At 31.9% G+C, this 13,024-nt stretch overlaps 2 protein-coding genes across 3 annotated transcripts; both read left to right on the forward strand.

Moving 5' to 3' along the window:
* Positions 1–2,195: 2,195 nt before the first annotated feature.
* LOC114401332 (serine carboxypeptidase-like 27) lies at positions 2,196–8,464 on the forward strand. Of its 2 annotated transcripts, XM_028363835.1 has the most exons (9): positions 2,203–3,112; positions 3,402–3,497; positions 3,679–3,771; positions 3,859–3,944; positions 4,067–4,327; positions 5,717–5,844; positions 5,941–6,036; positions 7,726–7,831; positions 7,962–8,464. In XM_028363835.1, exons 1-9 carry the CDS (start codon positions 2,743–2,745, stop codon positions 8,106–8,108), a joined length of 1,383 nt encoding a protein of 460 aa, XP_028219636.1. In that variant the 5' UTR covers positions 2,203–2,742; the 3' UTR covers positions 8,109–8,464. The 2 variants fall into 2 exon arrangements, with proteins under 2 accessions (XP_028219638.1, XP_028219636.1); XM_028363837.1 differs by lacking the exons at positions 7,726–7,831; positions 7,962–8,464 and adding an exon at positions 6,305–6,761 and having other exon boundaries at positions 2,196–3,112.
* A 1,364-nt stretch (positions 8,465–9,828) lies between these two features.
* On the forward strand, positions 9,829–12,042 carry LOC114401460 (tetraspanin-6-like). Its single transcript, XM_028363974.1, has 3 exons — positions 9,829–10,625; positions 11,038–11,357; positions 11,794–12,042. Exons 1-3 carry the CDS (start codon positions 10,134–10,136, stop codon positions 11,831–11,833), a joined length of 852 nt encoding a protein of 283 aa, XP_028219775.1. The 5' UTR covers positions 9,829–10,133; the 3' UTR covers positions 11,834–12,042.
* The last annotated feature ends 982 nt before the right edge of the window (positions 12,043–13,024 follow it).

Genomic DNA, 13,024 nt, shown 5'->3' on the forward strand with positions numbered 1-13,024 from the left:
GAGATCTAATAACTTTGTAGTCAATTACACATGAAAGTTTTATTCCCCCTCAAGAGCATCTTTAACATAGATGTTTGATTAGTTGTCTAACAAGTTTTTTTTATAGTAATATGTTGGTTAAATGAGTTGTTTATATAAACAATTGTTACTTAATTTATTATTAACAAATAAAAAACCATTTTCTCAATTACAAAATTTAATATAGTTCAAGTTAAATACTCTTTTTAGTAATTTTAGAATTAGAATAAATTTTTATGTAAAATTTTTAAATATTCATGATTGTAAGACTCACAAATTTAATGTAAATAACTCATTTAAATAATTATATATTTATAGATGCTCTAAGAAGGCTGGAAAGTTATATTCTTATTTGTTCATGAATTAATGAATTTAATTAGAGTGTATAAGTAATGTAAATTTTCCATACAATTATCCAAATATAAATTGATATGTATAATAAAATATTTATTTTATAGTAACTACTACTTAAAAAAACATATTTTGAATATCTTTTAATTAATTATCGATGTAAAAAAGTTACGAATTTTAAAGAACAAAAGAACCAAAATGTCTTTATTTTTAAAAATATAAAAATTAAATATTTTTAAAAAAATAAAAGAATCAAATTTACGAATTTTAAAGAATAAAAGAACCAGAATTTCACTACTCCCGTAATAATCCAACCCGATTAAAGTAAGAATGTATTTAGTAAAAGTTATATATGATCTAAAAAAAATGACTAATGTTTCCGGATAAATTAAAATTCTTAAAGTCACAAATAATTTAAGAAAGTATTTTGACGCGAGGCTCATGGTTCTAACCCCGTCTATTTAGGATTTTAGCTCACCGACACTTTCCACATGGACATGGCACGTTTTAGTATCAAGATACGACAAGATGCGATCATTTGGTTAACTACGAGGAAATACAGTAAAACACAGTCCATGGTTCATTCAAACGTTGACTGTTTTAACAACTTTTTTCCCCTCAAATGTTAATGAGTGATTTAAGAAGTAATTTTTTTTATTAAAAATATTAGTATATTCTTGTTATGATTTTCAATACACTTTCCGCATAATATTTAATGTTCTTTTTAAAACACTGGTTATATGACTTCCCCCCTTCTGAACAACTCTTCTAACAACTGTTTCTATGTAATAATATGAGAGGTTGTGTTCAAGTTCTTTTTTTTAGATGTTGTGTTCATGTGTTGTGTCTAGTCACTAGTGATATGTATAATTTTATATTAAATTAAACACAAGCCGTGTCAAATTTGGCAAAATTCACGCCGGTTTGGCTTAAGAATAAACAAAAAAAATATGTCCCTCATAAAAAAAACTGTTTCACTGGTTGCTAATATTCTTTTTTAATTTTTCAAAACAGAAATTAATTGGTAAATTATTTTAGATCTGGTCATTAGGTCTCCAAACTGCATGCTTCATCGATCCAGGTTAGCCCAAGGAGCAGAAGGAATAATTATGTTAGGCCCACAGAAGACTTCACTTAGTTTTCTTCTTCCCAGATATGGTTGTTTTCATTCTTGGATCTACTCTCACAAGTCACAAGCACACCATTACTTCATAATCATAGAATCATATCACATTCATACACCCCACGTTTTAGAATATTCTTTTATTAGCATTTCTTACACCTTACAATTACTTATGGAAAATCCATTCACCTCTCATCAAATGGCGGTTTACCCAACCGCAACTAAATTCATGACCTCACTTTGGGAAATACTTTTCCTAACAACCACCCGTGGTGAGTGTTAGTTTCCTAGTTATGTTGATCATGACAAAATATATCTTAACAACGAGGTTCTAAAAGGAGTAAAGTAGTTTCTAGAATTAGAAAATGTTAAATAAATTACTGTTATATTAGTCTCTAATATCTTTTTTATGTGTAGAAATAAAAAATAAATATATATTTATTATAATTTATATATCCTATTCCATCAATTGAATTATATATTAGTCACTAAATTTTATAATTTACTATTGTTATAGTTCATATCAGAGGCTTTTTTTTTTTCTGAATGAGTCCATAATAGAGTTAACAAGGACTAATAGCACTAATAAGTTATAATTTTAGAAATTTATTAGATATTTTATTAATTTAAAAAACTATTATGACACTGTTTTTGTAATGTTAGTTTCAAAAAACCATCTACCTTGGCCTCTAGAATGGAAACTTAGTGCTCCCATGTGCGTATCCAACTGCTTCAGTCAACTTCTGATACACAAAGCATAAGCAGTAAACAGAAAGAGCAAAGAAAATTCAAAGAAATGATGAGTTAGTTGACGATCGAACGCATAGTGCTAAATTAATTGCTATAACTCATTATTACAATCATTGGAATTTCTTATAAATATGTTGCCAGCTTTATACAATGTGTTTCTCACTTCTCTCTCTCTCTCTCTTTGTTGTTTTCCATCCTCCAAGTAACTCTCTCTCTCTCTCTTCCTCCAAGTAAATCTGATTTTGGACAAGTAGAATCTGCTTCATATCTCTGGCATTGAAGTCTAGATCTTTTCTATAACTGTGTTGGGATTTGTGTTTCTATGTTTGGACTTTGATCCTTTTGTAGTACTTCCATTGGTTCTCTCATTATTCTCTGCTTTCTTTTCCATGGTTTATAATTAGTAGCCATCTAAAAAGGATATCCAACCCAGAAATGTTTTAGTACTTTTTTTTTTTTTTTTCTGGGTCTTTGTTTTTGAGTTTGGCAGAACCATCATCATGATGGGTTATCCTTCAAGACTCTATCTTGTTTTGCTTTTGTCCATTTGTGGTGTGGTTTCATTAGCTTCCCCAATTGAAGATCAGAAGAAAGATAGAATTACTCAGCTGCCAGGGCAGCCAAAGAATGTGGGATTTGCTCAGTATTCAGGCTATGTCACTGTGAATGAGCAAAGTGGAAGATCACTGTTTTACTGGTTGGTGGAGGCACCAGTGAGGCGTGGACCAAGGTCAAGGTCACTAGTGTTGTGGCTCAATGGTGGCCCTGGATGTTCCTCTATTGCTTATGGTGCATCTGAGGAGATTGGTCCTTTTCACATTAGGCCTGATGGCAAGTCACTTTACTTGAACCCTTATGCTTGGAACAATTGTAAGTGAAATTGTTCCCATCCCCAATGGTGGTTGTTTTTGTTTTATTTTTTCACAACATATATTATATCTTTATGGAGGGCGAGCCCTGGTGCAGCGGTAAAGTTGTGCCTTGGTGACTTGTTGGTCATGGGTTCGAATCCGGAAACAGCCTCTTTGCATATGCAAGGGTAAGGTTGCGTACAATATCCCTCCCCCATACCTTCGCATAGCGAAGAGCCTCCTGGACAATGGGGTACGAAGTTTTTATATATTATATCTTTATGCCTGTTTATTTTGGCGTATTGCAGTGGCAAATGTACTGTTCCTTGATTCTCCTGCTGGTGTTGGTTTCTCATATTCCAATAAGACAACAGATCTGTATACATTTGGTGACCAGAAAACAGGTAATGTGTTATGTTGTAGTGACGTTTGTGACTTGTGAGGGGAGTGTACTTGCTGATGCAGGGTTTACTCTTCATGGTTCATGCCTGTTTTGTTTGTTTTAGCAACAATGGTTTTTGGTATATGAATTGTGGTTTTGACATGCTTATGTGTATCCGGGATCTGGGTTTTCTGACTTTGCAGCTGAAGATGCATATACTTTTCTTGTTAATTGGTTTGAAAGATTTCCTCAATATAAGCATAGAGAATTCTACATTGCTGGAGAAAGTTATGCAGGTGATTCTATGTTTTGATGTGTTAGTTTTCTTACTAAGGATTTTGGTACTGTAATTGTCAATTGAATTTCTTAGAAATACTTTTCAGGTCACTATGTTCCTCAGTTGGCTCAAATTGTTTACGAGAAAAATAAGGGGATCAAGAACCCAGTTATAAATTTTAAGGGATTTATGGTGAGACTGTAAGATTTTTGAAATAATTGTACATTTTTTTGAATCTTTTTATGTTAAGGAAGAGTTACCACTACCTTGTTATAATCACATAATGGATTTGATTTTTCTCTTATTGCTATCAGGTTGGTAATGCTGTTACTGATGATTATCATGATTATGTTGGCACATTTGAATATTGGTGGACCCATGGTTTGGTTTCAGATTCCACGTATAGGATGCTAAAAATTGCCTGCAATTTTGGGTCCTCTCAGCATCCATCAGTGCAATGCATGCAGGCTCTCAGAGTTGCAACTGTGGAGCAGGGAAACATCGATCCATATAGCGTTTATACACAGCCTTGTAACAATACAGCATCACTCAGACGTGGTTTGAAGGGGCGCTATGTAAGCTTTTGTTTCCACTTATTCCATTTACCAACAAACACCATGTCTGATTGCAAGTCCTTTTCATTGCATTGTAGTTGTGAAACCAAACCAGAATAGCGTACTTTTAATGAAAACTGCTGCAGCCATGAAATTAGCTTCAATTTCTAATGCTTATATTGCTTCTTGAGAAGTTTCTATCAATATTATCTCCTCTAGAATGGTTTTGAAGTGGTTAATAATAAGCTTCTGAAAACTTCTTGTGGTAAATGCTCTGAAGGCTGAAGCTGAAAATGAATGCGAGAATTACTACAGAGCATTTTGATTACAATCTCTAGGAATTTAAAGAGGTGTGGACGGTATTTGGCTATTTGCATTAGGCTTTTAATTACTGTTTTGGTCCCTGAATTTAAGGTGTGTGTGTTTTTTAGTCCTGAAATTTAAAAATATTTTTTTTAGTTCTTAAATTTCGATAAATTATTTTTTTAATCCCTAATATAATAAATTGATATTTTATGTCAATTTTTAACATTTTGTGATGATTTTTTTAGTACTATATGACATTTTAAAAATGCAAATTCATAATGAACCAACATTATGACTTAATTTGGAAACTCAATCCATTTTTTTGTCAAACTAGTTTCAACAAATTTTAAAATAAGTATAAAAATTAGTCTTTGGTATCAAAATTAGTTTTAAATAAGATTTAATTACTGTTTTAGCCTCTGAGTTGGGGATATGTGCTATTTTCGGTCCCTAAAATTTAAAATTATTTTTGTTCTTGAATTTTGATAAATTACTCTTTTTAGTCTCTAGTATAATAAATTGATACTTTTTGGAAATTTTTAGTTTTCATAAATTAGTTTTTATTTTTTAATCGCTTGAATTTGCATTTTAAAATTGTCATAAAGTATAAATTTATTGTGTCAAGGACTGAAAAAAAAATTGTCAAAATTCAGGGACTAAAAAAATATTTTTAAATTTCAAAAATTAAAAAATATATCCCAAATTTAGAGACTAAAACAGTAATTAAGCCTTAGAGTATGATTCATTTGCAAAACAATCTATAGAGGAAAATAAAACACATTAGTCCTAAACTGCATTATATTGACTTTCTGTCACGAATGCAATTAATTATTTAAATATCATTCTTGTTTAATTCTTTTCTATCTTGAAAAGTACATGGTTACTATTAGGAGCTTGGGACTGTCATATTTCCTAGACTGACATTTTGCAATTGCTAAATTCCCTGGAGCAAAATAGGTGTTTGAACTTTTCACTGCATGTTTCAGTCTTAATGTATAGCACCTGTAGTTGTTTAGGATTTGGTCACTCCTGGTAGACTGTTTCATTGATTTTTTTTTTTCTTGTTTTCTTTTCCTCTTCCTTGTGTTTGGCTTCCAAACTCAGCCATGGATGTCTCGAGCATATGATCCATGCACTGAAAGGTATTCTGATTTGTATTTCAACCGTCCAGAAGTTCAGAAGGCACTTCATGCCAATGTTACTGGGATTCCTTATGCATGGAAAGCATGCAGGTATTATTTATATGCAATTTTTTTTATGTTTTCTTGAGTTTGAGGCCTATTCTATTATTTTATTATAAGTTTGATTCAAAATATGTTTCTTAACAGTGATATTGTTGGGAACTATTGGACTGATTCTCCATTGTCTATGCTTCCTATATATCAAGAACTTATTAGTGCTGGTCTCCGAATATGGGTCTACAGGTTCCTGCATTTTCTTTTAATCTTCTCTTACTACTACTATTGTGTGAGCTGAATTGTTTCAGTTATTTGATTATTCTAATGTTACTAATGGATTTTGCATGGTTAAAAATTAATAGGAAATCATTCTATCAATAGCTTTTAGATAAAAATGTACTTAAAAAGTTTACAAAGAGATAATGTAGGTGTATGTACAAAAAAAAGAGAGACACTGAAAGTGTATTATTCTAGAAATTTTTGGCATGTGTTCTTAAATGGCACTACTCCACAGAAAATCTGAGAGGAAATTATAAAGGAATACAACAACAACCACAACCATGCAAGTTAGGAATTAATTCAAGAGCTAGGGAAGGATGTCCTTTATCAAGAAAGAATGGAAAAAGTAAGGACAATATAAATAAATGGAAGGAGCCTTGGCCCATGAACTCAACATGTTCTTTACTTGACTCATTAAAGAATAGCCAAGTCCATGATGAAGAACTCTCCAAGGGCAATGTTACCCAACATGGGTTTGACTTTTGAAATACAAAGAGGCTCTTCTAGATTGTTTCCCATTTTCTTAATATAGAAACTACTCTTTCTAGCACATGGGAACTTGAAAGGGACAAGAGTATTGATGCTTTTTCTTCAATCAAAATCGGAATCTTATTTTGGTTACTAGCTACTGTATATTTTTCCTTTTTTTTTCCCACCAACTAAAATAACAATGATTGCTGAGATGAAATGTCAATTTTGATTGAAAATAATACTAACAGTACAAACAGTATTTTTATTTAAGTTCTGTCTTTTGAGATATGTCAAGAACAAAGTAATTATTTTCTTGGCATTTATTTATTTATTTTAAAAGTTATCTAATTATCATGATTTTCTTAATTTTTTTTATATTCAAGGATTTTTTTCATTACAGAATAATCCTTTATAATAATACTGATCAGGCTTGTCATGTTGTGGGTGAAATTTTTGAAGATTATGCATTTGTACAGGCAAATAGCAATCACAAGGTAGACTTAAGGAGTCGGTGCTTCAGTCTTGTGGCAGATAATTCGACAACTTGACATACCCGTTGAGTTTTTAAAAAAAACATGATTTTTTATACAACTTTTTTGTTAGAATTTTATTTTTTCAAAGCCTAATGTTTGTATTTTACAATTTTTCTTAAGCTTTCATTTTTTTTCGAAAATCTTATGTAATTATTATATATTTGAACATATATCTTTTTAATAAGAAAACCTTTTTTTCTTTTGAAAATTCAAACAAATGGTCAAAACAAGGAAATTAAGCAGTAGAAAAATCAATGATAGGGTTTCATTGCAAAACTACGATATTAATTCTAATCCTATTTATGGAGTTAAGTAAATCCTAACTGGATATTTTCTTTCTCATCTTATTTTTTTATTGTAAATATTCATAATTTTTTAATAATATATCTTTATTTTTTAAGTATTGTGCCTAGATTAAGTGAAGATATCTGTACTCTATAATCATTTGAGTGTCACCCACATCAACATGTATTCAATTTAGCATTCTCATCCTTTTCTAACATTCCACACTTTGTGCTATAAGCGATATTGGGGCTCCGTGAAATTGCTATTCAATGTGTAGTATTCAGCTTAATTTTCTCTTTAATTATCCCATAAATACTTTTTTTTTTGTCTTGAATTGAAACTCTTCATTTTATATTTTTGGCTGCAGTGGAGACACTGATGCAGTGGTTCCAGTGACTGCTACTCGATATTCAATTGATGCCTTGAAGCTACCTACCATCATCAATTGGTACCCTTGGTATGATAATGGCAAGGTTGGTGCAACTTTTATGAATAACAAACAACTGGTCTCAACAGACACTAAAATTGTGTAAATTCTGTGATAATTTATTTTTCTGTCATCCTATTACATGTTAGTTAAGAATTTTCTCTTATTATGTGAAGGTTGGTGGGTGGAGTCAAGTTTATAAAGGGTTAACATTGGTTACAGTAAGAGGAGCTGGACATGAGGTTCCTCTTCATAGGCCCCGCCAGGCATTCATTCTTTTTAGGTCATTCTTGGAGAACAAGTCCATGCCATCCACAAGTTAGACACATTTGTTCATTATCACTTGATGAATATTCTTCACACAAGTATAGGACCATAAGTACCACCATTCTTGTACCTAGGCTAAGAATAATTGCAATTCATATATATACATATGGAACAGCCAGAGACAGAATAAGGAATTCAATCCTCATGAGTTCACTCTTGGTTCTCTGTCTGGAAAATTGATAAATTTACCAATAGTAGTTCTTCTACTTCTATTTGTTAATGAAAATGTGATTAGTTGTCTGAAGTGCTATTCTTTATATGGTTTTTCCATTGTGCAAGACAAATGTCATATCTTGTATATTCAAAGGATCTGGGCCTCCAATTAATAAAGATCTCTAACATTCCTTGTACAGGATCATTATTACTAGTTAATGCATGGTTGGATTAAAGTTTCCAAACATAAATTTGAATGAATTTTATTTTGCAAAATCGAGTTTACAAAAGTAACTTTGATATTGCTTTCTATTGAAAGTTTGTTTCGGACTAAATATAAGTGTGCAAAAGTACTTTGGAAAGAAACCAAATTAAGTTTACTGGACAAATGAAAGTTAAAGGAGGTCAAACGGTAAACCAAACATAAGCCTTAATGACTAGCATAAACTTGAAAAGTGAAAACAAATGGGGTTGCATTGTGAACTGGAGAAAAGAGATTGAAAGTGACGTAGTGTAACGAAGCATTCAATGCTATCAAGCATGCTCGAATGCTCTTGTGTTCTGTCATAAATCGCTTTGTTGTAGTTGAACGGATAAAGGGGCACGGGCTTCTGTGATGGTGAATGTATGTAGGAAGAGTTGATAATTAAAATTTAACAAGATATGTACCGAAACTTTTTCTTACTATCCCAGTCAGTGACTTAACTTAGCAAGCACATTAAATTCCATTCTTTTGACAAATCAAGATTAAAATATAAGATAATAGATATATTTCTGTCCATGATATTTAATTTTGTGTCCACTCAAAGTTCACTTTCAAAAAGTGATCCGAAAAGTGGGAGAAGATAAAAATGAGCATGCCTATTGTGCGTTTGGTCATTGATGCTAATTAATTGAGTCACTGATTAAAAAAAAGCATGAACATTTATTCAATTAAGTAACCAAAAATCAAAATTCTAAAATAGCAAAAAAGTGTGTAAGTCATTATAAATTTTTTGATATCTATATTCGATTCCTATAGATAAAAAGTAATTTGAAATTTGAAATGTGAACAGTATAATGTACGCGCTTTAGTTTTCACCCATTTGAAGAATGGTCATGCTGTAGCAGATACCCAGGGATATTTTGCCAATAAATTTTTTGCAAGATGGCAACGTTTTTGCATTTAAAATTCCACAATAGATCAACAAGACAAGGTGCTTTGCTAAAGTATATTTGTCATTGACGAATTAAAGCTTGGTGGAACTTCTTTTAAGAAAAATAATTAGGCTACCAAGTGGGGCCGGAAAGACACATGGTATTGGTGTGACAACAAGATTAGATGAGACAGGATAAGAAAGACAGAGCATCCCACACACTGTTTCATTATTCTATAATACCCATCTAACTATATAGCCCAAATCTGGTTCATGATCTTGCTTCGCAAAGAAGTCCAATTGGGGTCCATATCTCCAAAGCAATAGCATCATTTGTAGTTACCAAAAACACCATCACTTGTTCAAATTCTTTGCTTGCCTTGCCCAAATTCACATGGAATTGATGCCTTTGTATAAATCAAGTTATATGGATAAATATGTCAATTGTGTCACTAGTATACTTGAAATAAAAAAAGACAGGGAAAGGAGGGAAGAAGGGCAAACTCATCAGACAAAAACAACTTCCTTAAGAACTAAGAAGGACAATCTCATTTCATTGACTAGTTTTCACATCCTCCAACAAAAGTCTGAGTTTGAAACACAGCATAAACAAAGCAAAATATGAGTGCCACTCTCCCTTTTTAAATGGAAACAAAGCTGAAGACACCACAAGAAGAAACCAATAGATAACAAACTAGAGATAGAGTGAGAGTGAGAGTGAGAGTGAGAGACATGTATAGGTTCAGCAACACAGTGATCGGGTTCTTGAACTTGTTCACACTTTTAGCATCCATACCAATAATTGGAGCAGGTCTATGGATGGCAAGGAGCAGCACAACCTGTGAAAATTTTCTCCAAACCCCTCTTTTGGTTATAGGATTTGTTGTGCTTGTGGTGTCACTAGCAGGCTTCATTGGTGCATGCTTTCATGTGGCATGTGCACTATGGTTGTACTTGGTGGTCATGTTGTTCCTCATAGCAGCACTGATGGGTTTGACTATATTTGGTTTTGGGGTGACTAGCAAGGGTGGCGGTGTGGAAGTGCCTGGAAGGGTTTACAAGGAGTATCATCTTCAGGATTACTCACCATGGTTGAGGAAGAGAATTCAGGATCCTCGCTATTGGAATACTATTAGAGGCTGTATTTTGGGGTCCAAAACTTGTGAAAAGCTTGCCTCTTGGACCCCTCTTGATTATATGCAAAGGGATATGTCTCCAATACAGGTACAATTAGTTTTTTTTTTTAATATGCAAATGTTAGTTGTTAGTAGGAGAATTCAAACTCAGAGTCTCTTCCTCCTCCTTTTTTGTTCACTGTCAAACTAACCTTATAACTCTTACCGATACACAATTAGTTATGTTATGCAGCTTCTTTCAATTTTGGATTTGTTTAAGCTTTCAAATTTTGATGTACTCTTATTGGCTTCCTATGTGTGTGCAAAATAAAATTCTAAATCAATGACTAAAAACTATGAGCTAATGAACTAAAAAGCTTAGGTAGTTAGCTAGAAATAGAAGATTTCAATATTTAGTGGACTAGTGATGAGTTTTTTTTTCCTTCTTCTGGTTGTTAACACTACTAATTTCAAATTTGTCTGATCATTGATAAGTTATGGTTGTATTTTGGATTATGCAGTCTGGATGTTGTAAGCCACCAACTGCTTGCACTTACAACGTGGCAACAATGATGATGACCCAAGACCCTGATTGCTACAGGTGGAACAATGCCCCTAATTTGCTCTGCTATGAGTGTGATTCTTGCAAAGCTGGTGTGCTTGAAGACATAAGAGGGAATTGGCACAAGCTCTCAGTTCTCACTGTCACCATGCTTGTGCTTCTTATAGGGATTTATTCCATTGGGTGCTGTGCTTTCAGAAACACAAGAAGAGCTGAAACGGACTATCCCTATGGTGAAAACCGGATGACCAAAGTCCGACCCAGATGGGATTACCATTGGTGAGTCCAAAATTAACAAAATAAAATTGTTTAATTCATTTCCCTTGTAAGAAAATCACATATAAGAATTATTTTATACTGAAATTGTGTAGTCATGGGTAATTAATGATGTCGTAAATATGTTTTACTATATTAGTATATAAATTATTATTTTCTCAAGTTATCTAATATAATTTGTTAATTACTTAAAAAAAATCATAAAAAGATAATTATTGATTAATTGACGGTAAAATAAACTTTTACAATGAAAGTGCATATCTATCCAACTTTATTTCAAACGCTTTAAAGTTGAAGTCTTCTGTCATTGGGGTTACTTTTATTATATGGAGTTGTGGGAACTTTATACAAATCTGAATGGTAAAAAAAATGATGCACAACTTATGAAGATGGCTAATTTGCATACTATCTAATGCTTTTGATATGCTTTTTCCCACAGTTGGAGGTGGTTACATGACAGGAGAGAACAGCTTTATTAGCTTACCATCCATCCATGCTTGGGTTGGGTGCTCCATAGTGTATGGTATAGAATAGAAGGCATCAAGGTCTTTGTTTCTACCAGCTTTCCTAAATGGCTGCTTTTTGTATAAGGCATAAATTTGCTTTATCGTAAAACACCGATACTTCTTTTTTTTGCCTTTTCTCATTAGTGGATGGTTTTGAATTTTAATACATCAAGTACACTGAATTATATGCAACGTGGGGGATATAATAGAATAAGCACTCTAATCCCACTTGCTTTTCTGTTCTTCTTCAGCACAAATGACTCTTTAAAGTAAAAATAATGGAAGATGGAATTATCGAATAAGTACTAAACTATAATGGAAGATGTAGCATTTGGTGGCGTGTTTGATCGAAATAGAACATCTATATTCCATCTTAGAACAGAACTAAAGCATTAAAAAAACTTAGAAAAGTAATACTATCTTTCATGTCGTTGGAAAGAGTTAAACCAAGTAAAACGAACCAGAATAATTTCGTTATCAAACACACAATATATAGTACAAAGGATCATATTTCATTTTATAATTACTAAGCACAATACATAAAATAATATTTCATTTCATTTTATTCTAAATCATTTTGCATACGTTAACAGTACTACCTAAATGTTTTGGAATTTAATTAAAATATATTAACAATATAATTTTTTACACTATTATCCAATCATGCATTAATATAAGTGATAAAATTTCCTAATTTTTTTTTATCTAAAATAATTTTTTAATTAGTTGACAATGAAAAAAAAGGTTGAAAGATCAGTCCTAAAATAGCTGCCTAAAAACTAAAAAGTGAGGTCCTATGGAATATGGACTATGAAGATTCCTAATCAGTAACCCCAAGGCTCAAAACCCTTTCTTAATTGTATTTTTTATTGGGCAATATTAATGAAGCTTTTAAAGACTTGGTTGTTATATTTGGCCCAATGAAGAGAGGGAACCAATTCCAGGGCCTGACTAATGTGACCTTATGACATTTTTTTTCTGAAACTAATAATATTATTAATGATAAAAAATAATTTTATCTTTAGTCTCCATGTTTTTAACTTATGTATATTTACCAAAAAAATTATATATAATTTTAGTATTAATTATTCACATTTAGTTTGTATAATTTATCAATTTTAGTAATAAATTTTTAACAAAAGAGGTCCAGTGTCTTGGGTTGTT

This window comes from Glycine soja, chromosome 20 (assembly GCF_004193775.1).
Source record: "Glycine soja cultivar W05 chromosome 20, ASM419377v2, whole genome shotgun sequence".
In the NCBI taxonomy this organism is placed as follows: Eukaryota; Viridiplantae; Streptophyta; class Magnoliopsida; order Fabales; family Fabaceae; genus Glycine; species Glycine soja.